Genomic DNA, 26,285 nt, shown 5'->3' on the forward strand with positions numbered 1-26,285 from the left:
TCATTTAGAAATCCTTTATTTACAGTTTCTCTTAGAAAAAAAAATATATAGATCTGGTACCCTCTTGATTCCTAAAGTTTGGGGTCTTGGTGGGAAGGTGAGGTGTGCAGGGCCAGCTGCCTCCAGGAGGTCTGTTGTCTTGTGTCTGAATTCTTAACGTTTATCTGACCCCAGAGCTGGCTTTCCTGAGATCAGCCCCAGGGCCCTGAGCAACAGGTACTGTGCTGGGCCTGGGACAGGGTCAGCATGAGGGGCAGGGGCTGAGAGGTGCCCAGACGACATCCTGGCTATTAGGAACTAGACTGACCCAATGGGCCAGAGACTTTGTCCTTGAGGCCAGGACACTGGTGCCTGAGGCTCTGAGAATGGAGGCCCTGCTGAGACACACAGTTGTAGGCATTACAAGGGGCCGGGTGGTGTGAAGGACCAGGAGCTACTGGCTGTTCGCTGTGAACCACTGGAGCACTGCCTCCTTGTTCTCCTTTACCCACTTGATGTTCGCTTTCGTCTTTTCCAGGGCCTGCTCCAGGGCCCGGGTGCCTGAGCCGAAGCCTGTGTCCATGTTGTCCATCTTGAACTGCTCCAGCTGCCGAGAAAAGACAGTCTCAGCCCTGGGCTACCGTAGCCCTGAGGGGTGGGAGTGAGGTGTTTCTAGTCCTCTACCTCCTATCCCACTCACAGGTTCCCAGGGATGGGGGGGGGGGCCCATCCTGTTCCTGGTAGGGGACCCAGTCTTTTGCCTCTTTCTGGGGCAAAGTCCTCACCTAACCAGAAGTTGCAAAACCACAGCCCTGGACAGAATCGGCTCAGGAAGGTATCTGGTCTTTATTGTGCAATGTTTCATTCTGAGTTGGCCCTGAGCGTTCAACCCGATACAATGTCAACCCAGCCAAAAGGGACAAATTAAGTAGATGCCACACGGGAACAACAGCCAGACCGAAAATGCAGAAGTTCTAAACCACAAGCGATTCAGTTGCTTCAATACCTAAGTGGCTTTAAAAAGCCAGGGAGTGGCTGGGCATAGAGGTCTGCGCCTTTAATCCCAGCCCTTGGGAGGCAGATTTAGGGCAATTACTGTGAGTTCGAGGCCACCCTAAAAACTACATAGTGAATTCCAAGTCTGCCTACAGCGACTACGGACTCTACCTGGAAACACATACCACAAAGCAGGGGAGTAGAGGCTGGGAGATGGCCCAGTCAGTAAACAGGTAACCTTACAAGCATGAGGACCCCATCTCGAGCCCCAAACCCATGCAAAACTGCCATGTTTACTGGTGTGCCCTTATGATTCCAGCGTTGGGAAAGTGGAGAGAGGCAGACCCCCGGGGCTCACTGCCAGCCAGTCTAGACTACTTGACAAGCACCAGGCCAAGGACAGACCCTGTTTCACAAGAAAGGTGGACACAGCTGGGCGTAGACCCGGATGGCTGAGGTAGGAGGATTCCTCTCAATTGGAGGCCAGCCTGGACGACAGAGTGAGCTCTAGGTCACCCTGGGCTAGAGTGAGAACCTGTCTAAAACAAAGAACAGCAACAAAACAGGGCGATGGCATTCTTGAGGAATGACACCTGAAGCTGTCCTCTGGCCTCCACACACACGGGTGTGCGCACAAGTGCACCCACACCCATGCCCCCAAACACCCATACACAGGCATGATTTTTTTTTTTTTTTTGAGGTAGGGTCTCACTCTAGCTCAGGCTGACCTGGAATTCAGTATGCAGTCTCAGGGTGGCCTCAAACTCACGGTGATCCTCCTACCTCTGCCTCCCAAGTACTGGGACTAAGGTATACGCCACCATGCCCAGCTGAATTTTTTTTTTTTTTTTAAAGGGAGAGTGAAGTGGGGTAAATCTTAGGGGAAGGGCACCGGTTTCAAACATGAGCTCTGCAAAAGTAATAAAGTAAAATGAAAGGTATGTAGAAAGGCGTAAGATGATGTCAATTCCTAGACAACATGGCATGGCCTGGAGCTCACAGTGATCCTCCTACCCCTGCCCTCCCGAGTGCTGGGATTAAAGGTGTGTGCTACTACACCCAGCAAACAACATGATTTTATAAACATAAAATCCAAAAAAGAACTATCAAATCTAAGGCTGAGGGCTGGAGAAATGGCTTAGCGGTTAAGCGCTTGCCTGTGAAGCCTAAGGACCCAGGTTCAAGGCTCCATTCTCCAGGACCCATGTTAGCCAGATGCACAAGGGGGCACATGTGTCTGGAGTTCGTTTGCAGTGGCTGGAGGCCCTGGCGCGCCCAACTCTCCTCTCTCTTTCTCTCTCTCTCTGCCTCTTTCTGTCTCTGTCACTCTCAAATAAATAAAAATGAACAAAAATATTTTTTAAAAAAATTGTAAAAAAAAAAAAACTAGGGCTGAGATGTCGTTCAGTGGCCGGAAGTTTTCCCAACATGTGAGAGGCCCTGGATGTGCTCCCAGCACTGGGGGGACAGTTGCAGGGAACTGTCAGAACCAATGATTCAGCAAGGTTGTATAATACAAGAATGATGTACAGAGATCACCTACGCTTCAGTGCATTAGCAATAAAAAACCTGAAAATTAATTTTTAAAATCACCTATAATAACATCAAAAAATAATAAATGCTGGGCTGGAGAGATGGCTCCACAGTTAAGGCACTTGCCTACAAAGCCTAATGACCAGGGTTCGATTCCCCAAGACCCACATAAAACCAGGTGCACGAAGCGGCACAATCATCTGGAGTTCATTTGCAGTGGCTGGAGGCCCCAGGATGCGCATTTTCTCTGTCTCCTATTTCTCTCTGCTTGCCAATAAATAAAAATTAAAAAGAAAAGAAAAGAAAAATGGAATATCGAGCCAATCCTTGATTCCAACTTAAAAAAATTAAATGCTTAGGAATAAATCTGAAGAATAAGTATAAAACTGTTAGTCTGAAAACTACAAAACCCCACTGAATGCAATTAAAGAAACCTAAACTAAAGGGAGAAACAAATATGTTCAGGAATTCGGTTTTTCTTTTTGCTTTGTTGAGATAGTCTTGCTATGAAGCTGAGGCCGGTGTTCATCTTTCTTCTTTGTGCCTCAGTCTCCCCAGTGTCCGAATTATAAAGGCGTGTGCCATCACACTCAGATAGATTGGAAGATTTAGTATTATTAGGATTACAGTTGAGGGGCTGGAGAGATGGCTTAGTGGTTAAGGTGTGTGGTGGTTTGATTCAGGTGTCCCCCATAAACTTAGGTGTTCTGAATGCTAGGTTCCCAGCTGATGGATATTTGGGAATTAATGCCTCCTGGAGGGAGTGTATTGTTGGGGGTGGGCTTATGGGCTTTATAGCCAGTTTCCCCATGCCAGTGTTTGGCACACCCTCCTGTTGCTGTAGTCCACCTTATGCTGGCCAGGGGGTGATGTCCACCCTCTGCTCATGCCACCATTTTCCCCTGCCATCATGGAGCTTCCCCTCGAGCCTGTAAGCCAAAATAAATCTCTTTTTCCCAGAAGCTGCTCTTGGTTGGGTGATTTCTACCAGCAATGCGAACCGGACTGCAACAAGGTGCTTGCCTGTGAAACCTAAGGACCCAGGTTCAATTCCCCAGTACCCACATAAGCCAGTTGCAAAAGGTGGTGTATGTGTCTGCTTATATTAATTTACTTTTTTTTTTTTTTTTACTATATTAGAGTTTATTTATTTTTATTTTTGGTTTTGCTTTTTTGGGGTAGAGTCTCACTCTTGTCCAGACTGACCTGGAATTCACTATGTAGTCTCAGGGTAGCCTCGAACTCACAGTGATCCTCCTACCTCTGTCTCCCAACTGCTGGGGTTAAAGGCGTGCGCCACCACACCCAGCTCAGCCATGTTGTAATTTTTATTTTGATGGAATTGTCACCATTTACAAAGTGCAGCCACTCAGCCAGTGCTCCTGAAGAGTGGCCACCACCTAAGGCTGAGAAGGGTGGACAGAATACCGGGTCTGGGGAAGGCCAGCTTCTTACCTGCTGTAGCTCATACTCGGTGGAGAAGCGCCGGGTTACTGCCTGGATGAGGTTGGAGAAGGAGAAGGAGCCTCCACCATAACTGTGGGGTAGTAAGAGAGATGAGCAGTGAGGCGGGGAGAGTTCAAGAACACTGCCCGCAGATGGCAGAGGTGCTCACAACCTCTCTGTGAGGGAAGCCTGAGGAGATGAGGCCCAGGGAGATACCACCAGGACATGCAGAATCGGGACTTGAACATGGTTCTGGCCAGAGGGCCCTGGATGTTTCCAGACGTTTTTTCTACCAGCCACATTTTCTCTCCAAGTGCGACAGTGTGGGGCCCAGCCCCACCTAGTCTTTCCATGTCTGCCCTCAATCCCAGACCCAAGCTAAGAGCTTTGTCACCCTCCGGCATCACACAAATCACACCAGTGTCCCTGGTCTTGGCCCTGGCTGTCCCAACACCCCCCTCGGAAGACTCACTCCTCAAAGAGCTTCTTCCAGTTGCTCCGGACGAAGTCCCAGACCAGAGTTTGACCAACCACATTGCTGGCGATACTGCTGATGGTGGAGGTGGCATCCTGCTTCCGGATATAGTCAGGGTTCAGGGTGTAGCTCAGGTACCTGTAGGCAGGAAGCCAGGTGTGGTGGTTTGATTCAGGTATCCCCTATAAACTTGGGTGTTCTGAATGCTGGGTTCCCAGCTGATGGAGATCTGGGAATTAACACCTCCAGGAGGCAGCTCCCCCTTTGCTAGTGTTTCTCCTGTTCCTGTTGTCCACCTAATGTTGGCCAGGAAGGGATGTCCACCCTCTGCTCATGCCGTCATTTTCCCTGCCTTCATGAAGTGTCCCCTCGAGTCTGTAAGCCAAAATAAGCCTCTTTTTTTTTTTTTCCCACAAGCTGCTCTTGGTTGGGTGATTTCTACCAGCAATGCGAACCTGACTGCAACACCAGGCTAGTGACCATTAGGGGCTGCAGACCTATGAAGCAGCCATGAGAGTCCGTTCTTTCACAAACATGCATGTGCGTGTGTGCCTCCTGCGTCTCTCAATGTTCCTTTGGTGTGTAAAGAGCAAAGGTCCTACCTGCCTGTGTAGGTGGGGAACTGAGTCACATCCACAGGGTCATTGGCTTTGCAAGTGTGAGCCAAAGGGTTCTCTCTGACTTATCTGACAACGGGCAAATGAAGGTAGGAGAACTACTGTCTCAAGCCTTGGCACTAGGGCTGAGGAGATGGCTTAGTGGCAAAAGCACTTATTTTCATGAGGACCTGAGTTTGATCCTTGTCACCCATGTGAAAAGCCGGGCATGGCCAGACATGCCTGTGACCCCAGAACTGAGGAGGCAGAGACAGGAGGATCATTGGGACTCACTGGTCAACCAGTCTCGCTGAAAATGTTGAGCTCCAGGTTCAGCAAGAGACTCTGTCTGAGGGAAATAAAGAGTAATAAAGGGCGCTAGTCGGCAACCGCCTCTGCCTGTACATGGAGCAAGGGTGCCTGCACACTGGGCTTTTTTGTTGTTGTTGTTGTTTATTTATTTATTTGAGAGTGACAGACAGAGAAAGAGGCAGAGAGAGAGAGAGAATGGGCACTTCAGGGCCTCCAGCCACTGCAAACGAACTCCAGATGCATGCATCTTGTGCATCTGGCTTACGTGGGTCCTGGGGAATCAAGCCTCGAACCGGGGTTCTTTAGGCTTCACAGGCAAACGCTTAACTGCTCAGCCATCTCTCCAGCCTGGTGGTGCATAATTTTAATCTCAGCACTCACTCAGTGGGAAGATTTCCATGAGTTAGAGATGAGCCCAGACTACAGAATGAGTTTCAGGTCAGCCTGGGCTACAGTGAGACTCTACCTCAAGACAAAACAAAACAAAACAAAACAAGCCAGGTGTGGTGGCACACACCTTTAACCCCAGGGAGGCAGAAGTAGGTGGATTGCCGTGAGTCTGAGGCTACCCTGAGACTACACAGTGAATTCCAGGTCTGCCTGGGCTACAGAACAAGACCTTACATTGGAAAAAAAAAAAAAAAAAAAAAAAGCTCTGGGGCTGGAGAGATGGCTTAGCGGTTAAGCGCTTGCCTGTGAAGCCTAAGGACCCCAGTTTGAGGCTCGGTTCCCCAGGTCCCACGTTAGCCAGATGCACAAGGAGGCGCACGCGTCTGGAGTTCGTTTGCAGAGGCTGGAAGCCTTGGCGTGCCCATTCTCTCTCTCTCTCCCTCTATCTGTCTTTCTCCCTGTGTCTGTCACTCTCAAATAAATAAATAAATAATGAACAAAAAAAAAATTTAAAAAAAAAAAGCTCTGGGACCAAATAGGATAGATACTTCGGACTCTGACATTGAGTAGGGCTCAACTGTACTGTGTGCCTACCAAGCCAGGTGAGCAGTGAGCATGATTCTTGTGGGTCTGGAGGTCCCAGGTGATCTGGGGAGCTGAGAGTAACTCGTGGTATTGTTCTCCTCTGGAAGTCTCTATGTATGACCCAAGGCAGAGCCAAAAGGCAGGGAGGGGCTGGAGAGATGGCTCAGCCAGCAGTTAAGGCACCTTGTTTGCAAAACTTAATGGCCTGAGTTCAGTTCTTCAGTGCCCATGTAGAGCTAGATGCACATGGTGGCATATACATGTAGAGTTTTTTTGCAGCAGCAAGAGGCCCTAGAGTGTCTATTCTCTCTCTCTCTCTCTTTCTCTCTTTCTGTGTCTCTCTCTGCTTGAAAATAAATAAAAAATTTAAAGGCAGAGAGGGGGCTGGAGCGATGGCTCAGCAGTTAAGGTGCTTGCCTGCAAAGCCAAAGGACCCAGGTTCTGTTACCCAGTACCCACATAAATCCAAATGCACTAGGTGGCACATGCATCTGGAGTTCATTTGTAGAGGCCCTAACACACCCACTCTCTCTACCTACTTCTCTCTCTCTCTTAAATAATAATAAAAAATTAAATAAATAAATAAAATGTTTTAGAAAAAAGGCAGAGAGGCTGGCAAGATGGCTCAGCAGTTAAGCCACTTAATGAACCAGGTTTGATTCCCCAGTATCCATATAAAAGCACATGAACAAAGTGACCCAAAGCTTAATGACCCAGGTTTGATTCCCCAGTATCCATATAAAGGCACATGAACAAAGTGGAGCATGTATCTGGAGTTCATTCCAGTAGCTAGAGGACCTAGTGTGCCTATTTTCTCCTCTCTCTCTTTCTCTTTCTCTCTCTCTCTCTCTCTCTCTCTCTCTCTCTCTCTCTCTCTGCTTGCAGATATAAAACAAGGCAGGAAAAAATCCCATCCAGAGCCTGCCCTGAGGGGCCGCCTGTGCATAAAAGCAAAGAGGCCACAATATTAAGAGACCAGGATGTGGCCCCAGACCTGGATTCAAGTCTTGGCTCTAGAACTTATTAAGCCCGTGGCCTTTGGGCAAGTTGCTCTGTCTCTCCGAGCCTCCAGGCCCCCATGTGCACAGGGCTGTGAGGCTTGAGTGAAGGGGTATGTGGGGAATGTGGAGGCCCGGCTGGTTCTCTGGGTACAGCTGTGGCTTGACCAGCCTGCCAAGTCCTCACCTGTTCAGGATCCACACCTGGTTGCTGCAGGCAAGGGCTGATCGAAGTTTGTCGGCCTCATTCACGAGGGTGGCGTTCCGGAACTGGTCCCAGGCAAAGTTCCATTCATCCTCACCACCCTGGGCGATGGCATTGCAGTATACGGTGGACCGCAGATTGGGGTGGATCCTGGTATGGGACAGGGGTGTCAGGGCAGAGAAGCGGCAAGAATGGGGGAATGGAATTGATGAGGCCAGGGATGGGGGATGGACCTAGCCAGAGGGGGAGACGAAGATGGGTAAGGGAGGTATAGGGAGATACTCACGGGTTATGACTGGAGTTTCTCATCCACTCCTTGAAAAGTGAGGAAACCAGGAGCTTACACTGGTCAAGGCCATTGGAGCAGGCAGTGCTGATGGCATTGACCTCATTGTACCTGCCCGAGGGGTGACGTGTGTTAGTAGCCTCCCCACCAAGACGGACCTCCTGATACAGCCCCCAGGCAGGGCTCTGCCCAAGCCCTGAGGCCCACCTAACCTTCTGGGACTTTTGTCACTTGCGTCTTGCCTTCGGCCTGCGTTTCCTTGGTCCCTAAGGCAACCCAGGGACCCAGACAGAGAGAGAAGCTGTATGCTTAAGGCTAGTGAGGTAACCTTAAAATTTCAGTTTGAGTCTTTGTGATTAAAAAAAAAAAGAGCAAGGGCTAGGGATGTAGTTCAGTTAGTAGACTGCTTGCCTAGCAAGCTTAAAGCCCTAACACAACAGAACCCTGGGCATGGTGATACACACTTGTAAATCTTAGCACTCAGGAGGCTGAGGCAGGAGTATCACAAGTTGCGTGTTAGCCTATGCCACACAGAGAGGCCTTGTCTCAAAAACACCCTACACCCCCCACCAAAAAAAAAGAGGCCTGATGAGCCCGTGGGCCAGGCAGAGCCTCAGGGCAGTGTTCCCTGCAAACAAGTCAAGTTTCTCCTGGCCTGGTAGGAGACTCCAGAGAACGCTGCCAGGGATCGCTCACAGCTCGCCAGGTCACCCATGGCCTCCAAACCCACAACAGTCACACTCACTGCTCCATCAGGGTCGGCGGGCGCACAGTCCAATTGCTGGTGAGACCTTGGAAGTGGTTGAAGAGGGGCAAGACCTGCTTCCTCATGTATTTCTGAGGAAAGAACACAGGAGTAGGTTAAAGACCCACGCTGACCAGCCTGCACCCACTGACCGGCCTGGACCTGCAGACTTTTGCAGGTGGGACGGATGCCAGAAAGTAGGTCGAGGGCAGAGTCTACCCAAGATTGAAGTCAAGCCTAGGCTTCATGTGACTTTCTCCTCAGTTCTAACCCTCTTTATCCACAGTTCACCCTTTTGAAAGTGAAGCGCTAGGATCTCCCCTCATGATCCTAATAGTCCACATTTAATTTTTATTTATTTATGTGAGAGTGACAGACAGACAGAGAAAGAGGCAGATAGAGAGACAGAATGGACACGCCAGGGCTTCCAGCCTCTGCAAACGAACTCCAGACGCGTGCGCCCCCTTGTGCATCTGGCTAATGTGGGTCCTGGGGAACTGAGCCTCGAACCAGGGTCCTTAGGCTTCACAGGCAAGTGCTTAATCGCAAAGCCATCTCTCTAACCCCCCAAAACATATTTTTAATTTTTTTTTCCAAGGTAGGGTTTCACTGTGGCCCAGGCTGACCTGAAATTCACTATGTAGTCTCAGGGTGGCCTCTAACTCACAGTGATCCTCCTCCCTTGGCCTCCTAGGGGCTGGATTAAAGGCGTTCGCCACCACATCCGCCCCCCCCCCCCAATCATTTTCAATCTGGTGAGTTTATCCCTGCTTATTCCTACACTTCTTTCTGAGTATTTCCAATTCTGCATTCTGCTTTTTACCTAACCTTGTGATGTTAGCCCCAGACCGTGTTATCACAATCCTTTGCAGATTCTGTGGCAAGGTAAAGACACTTCCAAAGGGAAAAGAAATTGACCTCCAGGAACAAAGACAACATGAGAGGCAGCTGGGAGACACATGGCTAAGATGGCTTAGCAACGTGGGAGAATTAGCCCCTGAGTGTTTGCAGAAGGAGGTCTTGATGTGGCAAGGCTCAGAATTAAAGGGCTTGGTCTGCAGGACGGGAGGAGGTGGCGCTGTGAGCAGGAAGGTGAGGTCAAAGAATCATTCGGTCTCAAGTCCTGTTCTCACAGCCAGTGACAACCCTCTCTCCACCACATGGGTATTACAAAGCAGACAGGAGGTGGAAGTTTCCATACTGACCAGTGGTACTCCAGTTCCCTTTGCTATTAACCCCAAGAGTGGGCACTGCCAACTTCATTACATCCAACAGAAGCCCATTCCAGAGAAACTGAATGGTCTTGAGAGAACACACCATGGGTATTAATTCTGTTCTCTTTCTCCCTCTCTCCCTCCCTTCTTTTTCTTTCTTTTCTTCTTCGTCTTTTTATTTTACATTTTATTTATTTATTTATTTGAGAGTGAGAAAGAGGAAGAGAGAGAGAATGGGCATTCCAGGGCCTCCAGCCACTGCAAACAAACTCCAGATGCATGTGCCACCTTGTGCATCTGGCTTATGTGGGTCCTGGAGAATCGAACCTGGATCCTTTGGCTTTGCAGGCAAATGCCTTAATCACTAAGCCATCCCTTCAGCCCTCTTTTTACTAAATTTTTTGTTTATTTTTATTTATTTATTTGAGAGCGACAGAGAGAGAAAGGCAGAGAGAGAATGGGTACACCAGGGCTTCCAGCCACTGCAAACGAACTCCAGATGCATGTACCACCTTGTGCATCTGGCTTACATGGGTACTGGGAAATCGAGCCTTGAATTAGGGTCCTCAGACTTCACAGGCAAGCGCTTAACTGCTAAGCCATCTCTCCAGCCCCCTCTTCTTTTATTTTTTTAATCAGTGTTAGGTATCAAATTCAGGGCCTTGCACATAATCAGCATATGCTCTCTCAAAAAGGTACGTGCCCAGCCCTTAATTTTATCTATTTAGTTTGGTTTTGTGAGACAGGATCTCATGTAGCCCAAGCTGGCCTCAGACACACTATGTAGCCAACGCCAGCCTTAAACTCCTAATCCTTCTGCCTTCAACTCCTGAGCTCTAGGATCACAGCTCTGGTTTCCTGTAGTGCTAAGGATTGAACCCAGGACTTCTGGCATGCTGACAAGCACTCTACCAACTGAGCTACTTCCCCAGTCTTCCAGCAGTTAATTCTTGAGGATCCCTAGATAATTATTTGGCCAACAAGTCTCCCCACAATGATACCCCCAGGTAACAAATTCTATTTTCCCATAGCGCTTCCAATCCTTTCCCCCCGCCCCCAAGGTAGGGTCTCACTCTAGCCCAAGCTGATATGGAATTCATTATGTAGTCTCAGGCTGGTCTCAAATTCAAGGCAGCCCTCCTACCTCAGCCTCCTGAGTGCTGGGATGAAAGGCATGTGCCACCACAGCCAGCTTCTTTGTGTGTGTGTGTGTGTGTGTGTGTGTGTTTAATTTATTTGCAAGCAGAAAAAAATAGAGAGAAAGAGAGAATGGCCACACCAGGGCCTCCAGCCACTACAAATGAATGTGCCACTTTGTGCTGCTGGCTTTACATGGATACTGGAAAATTGAACCTGTGTTGTTAGGCTTTGCAGGCAGGCATTTTAAACACTAAGCCATCTCTTCAGCCCCTGCTTTTTTTGTTTGTTTGTTTGTTTGTTTTGAGGTAGGGTCTCACTCTGGCCCAGGCTGACCTGGAATTCACTCTGTAGTCTCTGGGTGGCCTTGAACTCACAGCGATCCTCCTACCTTTGCCTCCCAAGTGCTAGGATTAAAGGCATGCGCCACCACGCCCGGCCCTCACTTTCTTTCTGTCTGACTCTTTTTCTCAAGAAAAAAAAAGAAAGTGAAGGAGAGAATGGGCATACCAGGGCCTCCAGCCAGTGCAAACAAACTCCAGACGCATGTGCCATCTTTTGCATCTGGCTTACGTGGGTCCTGGGGAATTGAACCGAGGTCCTTCATATTCACAGGCAAGTGCCTTAATCACTAAGCCATCTCTCCCTGAGGTTCTGTGTGTCATCCCTGCACAGGGTTGCACTAATCTCTGCCTTGTCCCCATTTGAGTATGGTTTCCAATTGTTTACTGCCTCACTCTCAAAGTCAAAGGAGCCGCTCAGCCTCCAACTTGACAGGCGACCAAAACAAACAGAGTTCTCAGAGGAAACAAATCAACAGAAGACAAAGGAAACTTCACAAACCCTGCAGTGACTACCCTCCAAGAGAGAAGAGGAAATATGGTCAAGAATGCTGGGGCCTGCAGCGAGAGGGAAAAATGAAAACAGACAAGGAGGCCACTCCTGAGGGCACCATCACAGGGGGACAGCACAAAGTCAACAAGCTGGAACCCAGAAAGGACGTGAGGCCTGAGGGTCATGGCATGAGAACGAAGTTGGATGACTCAGGGTCCCAGAAAGACATGAATGGAAAACAGATAAGGAAAGAAGACGCATTGTAAAAATGTTTTAATTATTGTGGTTGGAGAGATGGCTTAGCAGTTAAAGTACTTGCCTGTGAAGCCTAAGGACCCAGGTTTGATTCCCCAGTACCCACGTAAGCCAGATGCACAAGGGGGCGCATGGTCTGTACTTCGTTTGTAGGGTTTATAGGTTCTAGTGTGCCCATTCTCTCTCTGTGTTTGCCTCTCTCTTAAATTAATTAAAGTTGAGCCTTAAAAATGTGTTACTGTAGAGGCTAGGGTTGTAGCTCAGTGGATAGAGTACTTGCCTAGCATGCACAAAAATATGAGTTCGATCTACAGGGCCACAAAAAAGAAAGAAGGAAAGAAATGAAGGAAGGAAGGAAGGGAGGGAGGGAGGGAGGGACAGAGGGAGGGACGGAGGGAGGGAAGAAGCCAGGCTTGGTGGCACACACCTTTAATCCCAGCACTCGGGAGGCAGCGGCAGGAGGATGGCTGTGAGTTCAAGGCCACCCTGAGACTACATAGTGAATTCCAGGTCAGCCTGGGCTAGGGTGAGACCCTACCTCAAACAAACAAAAAACAACAACAAAAAAGAAAGAAAGACCAGGCATGGTGGTAAACATCTGCAATCCTAGGTGGAGAAGTTCAAGGTCATCCTCAGCCAGCTTGGGATACAATGGGACCCTGTTCCAAACTAAAAAAGAGAGAGAAAAGACCAAAACCAAGACCTACCAGAACTGTTACAGAAGCACAGAAGCTTCTAGAAGGAGGAAAACTGGTCACAATTCTAACAGCTGGTAGTGAGAAAGGCTTTTCAGCAGGAACATGAGAAACCTGGTATCAACAGACCAAAACCTTAAACATTGAGAGGAGTAACTTCCAACTAGCATGTTCAATCCAGTGTGAAAGTGGAGCAAAGACATTTCTGACAACCCACCTCAGAAAACCCACGCTCAAGCTGGAGAGATGCTTAGCGGTTAGAGGCACCTGCCTGCAAAGCCTGACTTCCCAGGTTCGATTCTCTAGAACCCACATAAAGCCATATCCGCAAGGTGGCACATGCATCTGGAATTTGTTTGCAGTGGCAAGAGGCCTTGCCATGCACATTCTATGCTTGCAAACAAATGAATATATATATTTCTAAAAAGTGGGGCGTGGTGCACGCCTTTATTCCCAGCACTTGGGATGCAGAGGTAGGAGGATCACTATGCGTTTGAGGCCATCCTGAGACTACATAATTAATTCCAGGTCAGCCTGGGCCAGAGTGAGATCCTACCTTGGAAAAAGAGAGAGAGAGAAAAGAAAACACACACTCATAAACTCCTGGGAAAGGGCTGGAGAGATGACTTAGCAGTTAAGGGACTTGCCTATAAAGCTAAAGGACCCACGTTTGATGATTCCCCAGGTAAGCCAGATACACAAGGTGGCACATGCATCTGGAGCTCCTTTGCAGTGGCTGGAGGCCCCCTATCTCTCTCTCCAAAAAAAAAAAAAAAAAAAAAAAAAAAAAAAAACCCTGGAAAATCCGCTTTGAAATATGCTTTCAGATGAGAAAGAAGAATTGGGAAGGGGCCACTGAAACCAGAAGACGTGACACAGGGGAGTAGGGCCTTCATAACAGGGGGAGCAGCAGACCAAGGAGGTGGGGGAGGAGCCAGGGGATTTCAGAGGGAGACCTCCAGGAAGCGCCTGCGAGGCCTTACTAGAAAGGAAACGCCAACACAGCACTCTAGATGACTCAGCAGAGAATATTTAAATCAATGCAGAGCACATACTGAATACTGGATAGTGGTTTGACCAAGTATGATTTAACTGTGTTAGGAGCATGAGAAGATCCTGAACAAAGCAAGTAACATTTAGCAAAGCATTTCATCTACCATCCTAGGATTTTATTTTTTTCTTAATATTTTATTTATTTATTTGAGAGGGAGAGAATAGGCATGCCAGGGTCTCCAGCCATTGCAAACGAACTCCAGAAACATGTACCACCTAGTGCATCTAGCTTTATGTGGGTACTGGGAAACCGAATCTGGGTCCTTTGGCTTTGCAGGTAAGTGCCTCAGTCACTGAGCTATCTCTCCAGACTGCTTCCCCCCCCCTCCCCCCACAAGGTAGCTATCCCAGGCTGACCTAGAATTCACTCTGTAGCCCCAGGCTGGCTTCAAACTCACAGTGATCATCCTATCTCAGCCTCCTGAGTGCTAAGATTAAAGGTGTGCGCCACCCTGCCTGGCATCCTAGAATTCTTTTTATGTGCTCCTAAATTTGAAAAATCTCAGTCAGGAGTGTTGACTCATGCCTGTTATCCTAGCACTCAAGAGTCTAAGGCAGGAGGATTGCCAGGAGTTCCAAACTAGCCTGAGTGTAGTGAGTTCAGTCTGGGTTACTAAGCACATCCCCGTCTCAAAAAAAAAAAAAAAAAAAAATGAAGCTGGGGCCAAAGTGATGGCTCAGCTATTAAAGGTGCTTTCTTGGCAAGCATAATGGCCTGTGTTTAATTCCTCAGTACCCACATAGAGCCAGTTACACAAAGAGGCACATGTGTCTGAAGTTCATTTGTAATAGCAGGAAGAGGCTCTGGCATGCCTACACTCACCGCCCCCCTTCAAGTAAATAAATAAAAATAAAGGAGCTGGAGAGATGGCTTAGCAGTTAAGGTATTTGCTTGTGAAGCCTAAGGAGCCAGGTTTAATTCCCCAGTACTCACATAAACCGATGCACAAAGTGGCACATGCTTCTGGAGTTCGTTTGCAATGGCTAGAGACCCTAGTATCACCCATTCTTTGTCTAAACTTGCCTATCTCTCTCTAATAAATAAATAAATAAAAATGTAAACATTTTAAAAAATGAAGAACTACATGGTATAATCTCAGCACTTGGGAAATGGATGCAGGAAGATCAAGAATTCCAGGCCAAGCTGGGCGTGGTGGCGCACGCCTTTAATCCCAGCACTTGGGAGGCAGAGGTAGGAGGATCACTGTGAGTTCGAGGCCACCCTGAGACTCCACAGTGAATTCCAGGTCAGCCTGGGCTAGAGTGAGACCCTACCTCGAAAAACAAAAAAACAAAAAAAATTCCAGGCCAACCTGGGCTACAAAACAAGTTTGAGGATGGCCTAGGCTAAAAGAGACTCTGTCTCAAAAAGAAAAAAAAAAAGCAACAACAAAAACAATGACGACAAGCCGGGCATGGTGGTGCAAACCTTTAATCCCAGCACCCGGGAGGCAGAGGTAGGATGATTGCCTTGAGTTCGAGGCCACCCTGAGACTCCATAGTGAATTCCAGGTCAGCCTGAGCTAGAGTGAGACCCTACATCGAACCCCCCCAAAATAAGAATAATAAATGAAGATGACAACAAAAATCCTTCAAGTATGGTCTATTGCCTATAGAATATTCCATCAAATGGGCCTTCCAGTGGGGCTCGGCCAGTCCCCCCAATAGACATGTACTTTTGCATTTTGTCTGCTCTCGTGCTTTTAAAAACAAGTGTAGTGAACCTCCTTAGGTGTGGCTTCACCCCAAACAAGATCCTGTTTCCTTTTGGTCACCCCAGTGGGATCGTCACCCTACCTTGACCACCTTGCTCAGCGCTTTGCATTAAAGCTTGCTGAGACCTGCGTCTCCTCCGGGTCCAGGAGGACTGGCTGGGTAGAGCCGTGAGCTGGGAATGGGGTGTCCAAGGCCCATAGCCGATAAAACGCAGCAGGTCTTAAGTCTTCTAGTGCAGTGGTTCTCTCTGTGCCTTCCCAGCACTGATTTCCCAGACTTTGCTAGAAGTTTCCATGTCCTCTTTTCCTACCACCTCCCCTCCTTCCCATCACAGTATCTGCTCCTTCTACATTGTCACCCTTCCCAGGTCTGCTCTTGGGAAAAGGTCGAGACAGGCAATGAGCATTAACTTCCCAGCCGCACTGGGGTGAGTTGGCTCTTGAACGCTGCAGGTCACACGTACCTTCATGGGACCATAGACCTCGGAGCGGTCAAACATGAGCTTGAAGTAGTTCAGACTGCTCAGGGCGGCTTCCCAGGGCATGTACTCCACCTCTCCAGACAGGAAGAGGGTGTTGTCCAGCGCCATAGTGACAGGGATCCTTTTGGCACTGGGGACAAACAGGGCCCAAGTAAACACCCATCCAGCTTAGATGTACCCTGGGAACCCCTCAACCATTACCCTAGCCCCGGGTCCCCTGCTTCCTCTTCCTTTTGCATAGGGAAGGAGTGGCACAGGTGTTGAGAGATGCCAGCAAACAGATCCTGGCCCAGCCTACTGTCAGTCACGGTCTCTGGCTCATGATCTGCATGCAGGTGAAAATGGGCACCCCAGAGCCGCTAGCCACTGCAAACAAACTCCAGACACATACGCCACCATGTGCATCTGGCTTACGTGGGTTCTGAGGAATCGAATCTGGGTCCTTAGGCTTTGCAGGCAAGCGCCTTAAGTGCTAAGCTGTCTCTCCAGCACTATGTTTTTATTTTTCTGAGACTAGGCCTCACATCATAGCCCAGGGTTGACCTGGAACTCACAGCTTAGCCCAGGCTGGCCTGACATTCAAGGTGATCCTCCTGCCTCAGCCTCCCAAATGCTGGATTCACAGACACATATCACCATGCCCAGCTAATGATCCTCAGCTTATGGCTGAAGTGGCTGAGGCTCCGAGAAGCGAACTGACTTGTCCAAGCCCACACAGTACAAAGGAGCCCGGCACCCTCTGCCCCGCAGGGCCCGCCTTCTTCTTCCCCATCAGGTGGTCTGCGTGTATTAGGTCCACAAGAGACCACGGGAACCTCACTCGTGTCAAAGAGCATAGCAGGTGTTTAAAAGCATTGTCTGTCCATGTTGTGTCCTCCTGTCCTGCCCATCACATAATTTTTTTTTTGAGGTAGGGTCTCACTCTAGCCCAGGCTGACCTGAAATTCACTATGGAGTCTCAGGGTGGCCTCGAACTCACAGCAATCCTCCTACCTCTGTCTCCCGAGTGCTGGGATTAAAGGCGTGCGCCACCACGCCCAGCTCCATCACATCTTTTAAACACAGAGCATGGGTTGAGCACACACACAGCCCTCAGCTAAGACTGTGTGTTGGGAGGTAGAGGGTAGTTGGCACAGGCCTGCACGTGGCTGTCGTAGACCACTGTGGACCATGGATAAGGTGCTCCAGCACTGAGCATCAGACGTCAGACTTCTAAACTGTGAAATGAGTGTGAGGGACCAAACAAACAAACCAACAAACAAAGCCGGGCGTGGTGGCGCACACCTTTACTCCCAGCACTCAGGAGGCAGAGGTAGGAGGATCTCCATGAGATCGAGGCCACCCTGAGACCACATAGTTAATTCCAGGTCAGCCTGGGCCAGAGTGAGACCCTACCTTGATAAAACAAAACCAAAAGCTGTCCTGGGAGTGAGCACCTGGCAGGTTGTGGTCAAGGTTTCTACACTGAGCCAGCAGGGAGACTTACCTGGCCAGGTTGAAGGCGTCGTGGATTACCTGGGCCCGGTTGATGACAGGAATGACCTAGAAGGGGATACCAAGCATGTGGCCTTGCGCTGACAACACAGGAGTGCGATGGCCTGTTATGTGGTGGGGGACAGGCAGGGCTGCGGCACCCACCGAGAGGTTTGTCTGGAGCTGAGTCTGAATCTTCCTCCAGTTTTCTGGGTCGTAGTTCACCTGGTAGTAACCCGTCACGTTGAGGTTCAGCAGGACCCATTCGTTCGCAGCTGTTTTGAACAGTGGGCTCTGGGCTGGGGGTGGGGAGCAAAGCGGGACAAGGTCTGCTGAGAAGGCCACAAGGGGACCCCTCGAGTGTCCAACTCCCAAGTTGCAGTTCACCATCTGGGGCCTGTGCATGGAACTGACACCCCCTATTCCCAAGCCGTCCCAGAACGCTCAGTCAGCACTGAAATGTTTTCAACTGCTTCTCTTCCTCCCCTTTATCTCAAGTCTCGTCCAAGGCCATGCATGATGAGTCACTGGCCTTGACTCTCGCTTTTTCAGTACCCAGACGTAAAGCGCTGCTCAGATCATGTGCCAGGCACTGCCTTGAGAATTTCAGGTGAATTCTCTCAGTTAGTCCTCACATATGGTTCCTTAGCACCACTCCATACAGAGGGAAATGGAGACCAGACTTCTCGCTGAGCCCGCCCACAATCCCTAGAACTTGGGCCAGGGGCTGGGGTGCACTGGATTACTGCTCTGGATGCCGTTCAGCCAGTAGTCCTCTTGCTGCCTGCCATTCCTGATCGATGAGATGGGCACAATCCACAGGTAGCTGCAGCAGGAGACCCAGAAGCCAGGGAAGAAGGTCAGCCAGTTCTTAGGCACAGCTAGCCAGAGGCAGCCCTGCCCAGGTGCCCAGTGACTGTCCAACCCTTGTACCAAACATCCCTATGCTCCTGGCCCTGGAGGGGCCAGAGCCCCCACACAACCACCCTCCTCATGCCCTGCCCTACCCCCCACTGGGACCTTGTGACCCCCATCATCTCACTTAAACTCAGAGGGGCGGGTGACATTGGACTCAGGGTCCAGGAGGAAGTGCTCCTGGGAGATGTCCCCTGTGACAGTGTTCACAGTGATAACAGGAAAGCCCATCTGGAGAATCCAGCGGTCCATGATGGTACGAACGGGGGCAGGGAGCTGGATTCCTGTCTGGTTGTCCACAGCCTATGGACAAAGGGCACAGTGTGGCTATCAAAGGACTGCCATCCCCTGCGCCAGGAGGTGCCTACCACCTAAGCTGTCCCTGCAGATTCTGGCTCGGGACTATGGTGCTTCCTGTGCAGGGCAGAGGGGATGGGGAGCAGAGGGACAGGATACTTTGCAGCTGTGACTCTCCTTAGCCACCCAGCACTGGGCCAGCTGGCCACTAGCTCATTCCACATAGACCACAAACATCGACATGGCTGGGAGGTGTGACTTCTGCTGAAGTACACGTGATGGAAGGGACACCAAGGACACCTCTGGTGCCCTTTGAACAACCTTTCAAGGTGAGGAGAGTCGATAGATGAGCAAAATAGTAGTGCCCAATGTCCCACATGGGGGCAAGGATGGAGCCATGCGAGGTACCAAGGAAATGCACCCCGACAGGAGGGACTGGGCATGTAGGGGACCTTGTTGTCTCCTTGGAGTCTTTTTAATCTCTTCCAAATGCACAGGTTTTGCTTTTGCAATCACAGCAAAAAGCGTAACAACAGTTAATAAGTGAAAGCATGAAGCCTCTGAGAGGTTCTAAGAACTACAGAGAAGAGCAGGTTTTGCTTTTGCAATCACAGCAAAAAGCGTAACATCAGTTAATAAGTGAAAACATGAAGCCTCTGAGAGGTTCTGAGAACTACAGAGAAGAGCAGCGAAAGGTGAGAGGGAAAGGGAAGAGGGGCTGGGAGGCAGAGAGAGGCTGGGCAGGGAGGGCAAGGAGGAAGGGAGGGCTGACAGGAAGGCAGATGGCAGTGGAGGGTGAACTAAATGAGGGTGCCATCGGGCCAGCCAGAGGTGGGGTTGGTAGACCAGGCTGAAACTGCAGACTGGTCAGGAGGGAACTGGACCCGGCCCCCTCCAGCTGTGGCTCTGTGACAGAGCCCCGGATCTCCCCTCCCCAGAGAGCCCGGCCATGGGGCACAGGGCACAGCAGCAGTAGAAGGGCAGCTCAGATGGGAAGATGAGCACCCAGGCTCTGGAGGGGATGCTCACGGGGGAGAAGTGGGGTTCTGGGGTTGGCAAGAGAGAGGCCAGGGCTGCAGAGAGAGCTGAGCAAAGCAGGGAGGGAGGGGAAGTTACACGGGCTCCTGGGGAAGGTGGATTCCAGTCCCAGGAGGAGCAGCCTCTGGGGAAGGCAGGAGGGCTGGGCAGCTGGGGCATGGAATGTGAGGTGGGGCAGGACACAGGGTCAGAGTTGGGGCACCCGGGGCTGGTGTGTGCAAAGACACACCAGGAGGGGAGGGCTATGGGCACAGGACAGCTAAGAATGCTGCGTTGGGTGAAGGTTCCAAAGTTCTGACAGAAGAGGAGAAGAGGAGGAAAGGAGAGGTGGAGAAAGGGAGAGATAGAGAGAAGATGGGAGGAGGGGAGGAAGAAAAAAGGAGAGAAGAGGAAGAGAGGAGAGGAGGGGAGAAAAGAGAAGGAAAGAAGAGAGGAGGAAAGGAGAAGAGGAGGAGAGGAGGAAAGAAGAGGAGAGGAAGAGAAAGGAGGGGAGGAGGAGAGAAGCGAAGAGAGGAAAAGAGGAGAAGAGGGGAAGTGGAGAGGAGGGGAGGAAGAGAGGAGGGAAAGAGAGGTGGAGAGGGGAGGAAGAGAGGAGGAGGGGGCATTCTGGGCTTGGGAACCCTGAGGTCCATGTTTTTGCCTCTAAACAATCCCACGCTTCCCAGTGTGGAGCTCACAACGGAGCCCCTGGCATGGGTTGCACACCAGGGTCCCAGCCGCTCTTTTCAGGATGCCATTCCCACGCCCATTTTACACATGAGACATCAAGGTTCTCAAGGGCCTGCCGGGGTGTGTGAGCAGGGCAGCTGTGCACATTCTCCCACATGCTGCCCCCAGAGACTTGGGGGCATGTCAGGACCCAGATTGAGAAGCTGAGAAGGGTTGGCTGTGACCTACCATCTGCAGGTGGCTCCACAAGTCCAAATAGATGGTGTTTGAGTACTCAAAGGTGTGGAGATAAGACTGTGGAGAGATAAACCTGGTTGAGGGCCACATTCTGCCAGGACTTGGGAGGGTGGGGCTGGAGGAAAGCCATCACCTTCTTGGCCCAGAGAGCTGCACTCACCGAAAGGCCTTTCTTGAACAGGTCTTCTGTCAGAAAGCTGGAAAGCATCCTGATGACCGAGGCTCCCTAGGGTGGGATGGAAGGGACTCATAGGCCTTACTAGGATCCTGGGCCTCCAGCCATGGCTGAGACAGGTGTCCCCAGAGACCTCACCGAGGTAAAGTCCCCACAGGGCTAGCCCGTGTCCCTCCCTGCACCCATGACTCTCAGAGCCTCAGAGCAGCCAGGCAGCACCTTGCTGTAGGTGATGCTATCAAACAGCTCACTGATCTGGGCTGGAGTGTTGATCTCCTCCGCAGGGGTGGACAACGGGTGAGATGAGGCAAGAGAGTCCACAGCCATCACACGGTACACGTCATTTAGGACTATGAGATCTTTCTGCAGAAACCAGAGTGCCGTCAGAACGCCTGCCCGGAAGGGTGTCCCCCGTGTACCGCTCTCCGCTTCTGATCCAGGGCCCCCCGGCCAGCGACTCACCAGATTCCAGGTGGGCTCTGCATAGTCCGCACCCAGGTACTCCACATAGGAGGCAAAGCCCTCGTTTAGCCACAGGTCGTTCCACCAATCCACAGTCACCAGGTTGCCAAACCACTGTCAGGAGAAGTAGGTTTGCCCAGTGAGCCTTTCTGGCCCTGGCCACTAAACTGTATCTCACTATGGAGTGGCTGCCTGCCAGGAAGAGACCAGGGACTTCACCCACCAAGGCTCCCTGTGCCTTCCCTACATTCCTACCCCAGGCTACCTGATGGGCCAGCTCATGAGCGATCACAGTGACCACACGCTCCTTGTTACTGATGGAGGAGATCTGAGGGTCAAAGAGCAGGGAATTCTCACGGTAGGTCACCAGCCCCCAGTTCTCCATGGCACCAGCGTTGAAATCAGGCAAGCCGATCTGGTCTGTGGAGGAGAACCAGGTGTTGGTGGGGAGGGCCTAAGAAGGAACCCCACCACCTCTCTTGAAGCCCCTTGCCACTCACCAGACTTCTCCAGAGGGTATGGTGTGTTATAATGCCCAGCAAAGAAGTTTAAGATGGGGCCGGTCACATTCAGGGCATAACTGCCATGGCCCTGAGCAATGGCACTGGGCCGAGCCCAGATCCGGATCTGCCAAGTGGGTAAGAGGGAGGTCAGGCCCAAGATCCTCTGGGATCCTAAGGTGGGTAGGCAGGCAGCGTCCCAGGGCCCAGTGAGCTGGGGGAGGGAGGCTCTGATGGGCCAGAGCTGGGGATCAACTAGCTTAAACTGAGAATGCCAGACACAGCATCATGCCTCTAATCCTAGCATTCAAGAATCTGAGGCAGAAGGATTGCAAGTTCAAGGCAAAGATCCTGTTTTAAAACAACAACAAAAAATGGCTCAGCTGGGGATAGGGCCTCAGTATTTATGTCAAATCAATGGCACACAATGGTGTATGGTGTCTGGATTTCATTTGCAGCAGCAAGAGGCCATGGCATGCCCATACTCACTCTCTTTCTACCTCTCTCAAATAAATAAAATTAAAGGAAAAACAGGGGCTGGAGAGATGCCTTAGCAGTTAAGGCACCTGCTGGCGAAGCTTAAAAACTCATGTTTGAATCTCCAGGTCCCACAAAAGCCAGATGCATAGTAATGCAAGCACCCAATGTTGCACACGTGCACAAGGGGGCACATCCATCTGGAGTTCGTTGCCAGTGGCTGAGGCCCTGGCGTGCCTATTCTCTCTCAAATAAATAAACAAACAAACAGCCTGGCATGGTGGCACATTTCTTTAATTTCAGCACTCAAGAGGCAGAGGTGAGAAGACCGCTGTGAATTTGAGGCCAGTCTGAGACTACATAATGAATTCTAGGTCAGCCTCAGCTACAGCAAGACCCTACCTAAAAAAAAAAAAATCCAAACAAAAAAAGGGGGTTAGACAGTTGGCTATTAAGATGCTTGCTTGCAAAGCCTGACAGCTTGGATACAATTCTCCAGGACCCATGTAAAGCCAGATGAACAAAGTGGTGTATGCATCTGGAGCTCATTTGCAGTGGCAAAAGGTCCTAATGTGCACATTCTCTCTCTCTCTCTCTCTGTTTGCAAATAAATATTTTTAAAATATATTAAAAGTACAATTTTTAGGGCTGGCGTGATGGCATACCAGTTAAGGCCCTTGCCTGGGAAACCTAAGGACCCAGGTTTGATTCCCCAGTTCCCATGTAAGCCAGATATACAAAGTGACACATGCATCTGGAATTCAGTGGCTACAGGCCCTGGAGCACCTATTCTCTGTGTGTGTGAGTGCCTGTCTATTTATCTGTCTGCCTCTTTCTCACTCTCTCAAATAAATAAAATATTTTTAAAAATTGGGGGAAGGGGCTGGAGAGATGGCTTAACAGTTAAGGCACTTGCCTGCAAAGCCTAAGGACCCAGGTTTAACTCCGCAGAACCCACATAAGCCAGATGCACATGGTGGTGCATGAGTCTGGAGTTTGTTTGCAGTGGCAAGAGGCTCTGGTGTGCCCATTCTCTCTCTCTCAAATAAATAAATAGAATATTAAGGGAGGATATTACCATGGGACACTTTTTATAATCATGGAAAATGTTAATAAAAATTGAGAAGAAAAAGAGTATTAAAAGAAAAATAATTTGGGGGCTAGAGAGATGGTTTAGCTGTTAAGGCGATTGTCTGCAATGCCAAAGGATCCAGGTTCGATTCCCCAGGACCTACATAAACCAGATGCAGAAGGTGGTACATGAATTGAGTTTGTTTGCAGTGGCTGGAGGCCCTGGTGCACTCATTCTCTCTCTCCCTCTTTTATTTTCTCTCTCTCTCTCTCAAATAAAATATTTTTTAAAAAATAAAAAAAAATTAAAGTTGAAAGCCACATGTAGTGGCATATGCCTTTAATCCGAGCACTCAGGAGGCTGAGGGAGGAGGATTACTGTGAGTTTGAGGTCAGCCTGGGACTATACAGCAAGTTTCAGGTCAGCCTGGGCTAGAGTGAGACTGCCTTGAAATAAACAAAACCAACAAATGGCTGTAGATATAGCTCAGTGAGAACTTGCCTAATGCGCACGAGGCCTTGGATTTGATCCCCAGTATTACAAAAAATGAGTACCATGGCCACCACTTTGTCATCTGTGGTCAGGATCTCCCTTTCTGGAGAGGAATCATGATTGCCATGTTCATATGCAGACCAGGAGGCTCACAGAGCTTAAGGTACTTGTCTGAGATCACTCAGTGATAGGACTCCATGACCGACCAGGTCAGAAGCTGGTACTGGAAGAAGGATGTGGGAAGGTCCCTCAAGCCAGGGCTAGTGCAGGCCAGAACACAAGAACCCAGCTCCGTACCAAGACTTTATTGGGTGACTCCGAATCCACTTTCTGGAACTCACTGACAATATAGGCCAGCAGGTATGTGGACATCTTGGGTGTGGTGTGGAACTCGGTGACATGCCAGCTGCTGTCTCCTTGCAAGGGGGTGCTGGGACCTGAGCATGGGACATACAAGTGTGTGGATCTCCTGCCCTTCATACCAGCCCTGAGCAGCCATGGGGCACCCCTGCTCACCTTTGGGAAGCATGTTAGACAGAGCAGTAAGATGGTTGGGGTGAATGAGCGTGATGTTGAACTTGGCTTTCATGGCCGGCTCATCAAAGCAGGGAAAGGATTTCCGGGCATCTGTAGCCTGCATCTGTGTTGTGGCCACCACTCTGCCCAAAGCAACATGTTAAAGGGGGTGCTAGGAGCAGGGCTTTGGGGTGCAGAGGACGGGGTTCATAGACAGTTGTCCCAGTCTGCTCCCTGACCTCTGCCCCTACCCTCCAGGAGCTTCAGAACCCAGTCAGCAGGCTGTCCAGGGAGAACACGCTCCCAGGCTCTATCTCATGAAGTCCTGCGTGACTGGGGCACTTCTGAGAACTTTCTCTCCTTTGAACCTCAGTATTCCTGTCCGTCCATCCCTGGCTCCCTGGGGCGGGCAGATCGCACTCACAGTAGCTGCTCCCCACCACTGCGTACGAATGATGGAACAGCTGAGGCCTCCAGGTTGGAAACCCCGGAGATGCAACCCTGTCTCAGCCTGCACAGCCCACACCTTTGGAACTTACTTCTTGACGTCGTTCTCCACGTACTCGCTGCGGTAGAAGCCAGCAAGATCATCAGCCAGCTCGCCCTTAAATTTGCTCTCCATCTCGTACTGTTTTCCCTTTGTCAGGGGGCTCTCCAGATGCACCACCAGGTACTCAGTGCGCTCCACCAGTTCTGTCCTGATGATGCCAGGCGGCTGGGAGCCGTCCAGGGCCCGCAGCACTACCCTGTGGCCCTGCACCAAGGTGTACTCAAGCTTCTTGCTGTGAATGATGATGACATCTGTGGCCTCATTACAGGTGAAGAGGACGGTACTGGAGCCCTCGAAGATGTACAGGCCCTGCTCATTGGGGGTGAGGTACGGTCTCAGGGTCACCTGGTAGGAGTCAGGTATCAGAGACTTGGGCAGGCGGTACTGGTTCCAAGGTTTGCTTGCATCTATGCTGGTGGTCAAGGTGGTTGCTGTGGTGTCAGGGAGCGTGGGGACTGGGGCGGAGCTCTCGGCATTCCTGTTCTTCTCCTGGGCGTACACTACGGACAAGGCCACGATGGTACACACGGCTGCTATGCCCAGCAGGATGCCCAGTATGCCCAAGGACTTGGAAATGTAGAAACCCTTGGCCATGGTGCCGGTGGGCAGGGAGGCGGGGGAGGCTCAGGCCAGGCAGCAAGCGGAGCAGCCCTGGGCCAGCTTATATGCCTGCAAGGGGCGGTGCCCCACTGCTGTGTTGGACTGGGCAAAAAATTAACCAGGGCTCAGGCGAAGGTCACTGGCCTGGGCAGGGGTGCGCTCTGAGGAGCAGGTCCAGGGATGGTGTGAGGGATTGGCTCAGAGTGCCTGCTGGAAGCAAACAGTGTCCAGTTACAGTCTGCAGGTGGCCTGGGAGCCAAGGCTGAAGGGCAGGCTGCAGGCTGGATGCCCAGTGGGCAGACAGAGAGGCCAGGTGGCACTGATCTACCTGCGAGCAGAGATGGTGGAAACAGCAGCAGGAACACTGAGGTTACACTCAGGAAAGAACTCTCCTGAACAAGAGGTCGGGCCTGCACAAAGCAAAATGAAGGCAATTCCCCCAACCCCCATCAAAAGCAGGCAGGGGGCTGGGGGATGGCTTAGCAGTTAAGGCACTTGCCTGCAAAGCCAAAGGACCCCAGTTCGATTTCCCAGGACCCACATTAAGCCAGATGCACAAGGTGGCGCTTGTGTCTGGAGTTTGATTGCAGTGGCCGAAAGCCCTGGCACATCCATTCTCCCTCCCTCCCTCTCTCTCTCTCTCTCTGCCTCTTTCTCTCCTCGAATAAATAAATATTTAAAAAGCAAGCTGTGGCTGGCTGTGGTGGTGCACGCCTTTAATCCCAGCACTAGGGAGGCAGAGGTAGGAGGATTGCCATGAGTTTGAGGCCACCCTAAGACTCCATAGTGAATTCCAGGTCAGCCCGGGCTTGAGTGAGACTCTACCGCGAAAAAAGAAAAAACAAAACAAAACAAAACAAAAAAAGCTTGCCGGGCATGGT

The 26,285-nt window shown here is 50.5% G+C and overlaps 1 protein-coding gene across 1 annotated transcript; it reads right to left on the minus strand.

Annotated features, from left to right (window-relative positions):
* LOC101600232 (alanyl aminopeptidase, membrane) lies at nt 1-25,562 on the minus strand. Its single transcript, XM_045145240.1, has 20 exons — nt 24,794-25,562; nt 24,255-24,397; nt 24,036-24,175; nt 21,698-21,824; nt 21,463-21,617; nt 21,198-21,311; nt 20,955-21,098; nt 20,721-20,786; nt 20,552-20,617; nt 18,447-18,622; nt 18,151-18,230; nt 17,570-17,703; nt 17,418-17,473; nt 15,914-16,061; nt 8,547-8,638; nt 7,802-7,912; nt 7,498-7,665; nt 4,427-4,567; nt 3,964-4,045; nt 1-586 (listed from the first exon to the last, which is right to left on the minus strand). Exons 1-20 carry the CDS (start codon nt 25,396-25,398, stop codon nt 434-436), a joined length of 2,901 nt encoding a protein of 966 aa, XP_045001175.1. The 5' UTR covers nt 25,399-25,562; the 3' UTR covers nt 1-433.
* Nucleotides 25,563-26,285: the final 723 nt, after the last annotated feature.

This window comes from Jaculus jaculus, chromosome 3 (assembly GCF_020740685.1).
Source record: "Jaculus jaculus isolate mJacJac1 chromosome 3, mJacJac1.mat.Y.cur, whole genome shotgun sequence".
Lineage (NCBI taxonomy): Eukaryota > Metazoa > Chordata > Mammalia > Rodentia > Dipodidae > Jaculus > Jaculus jaculus.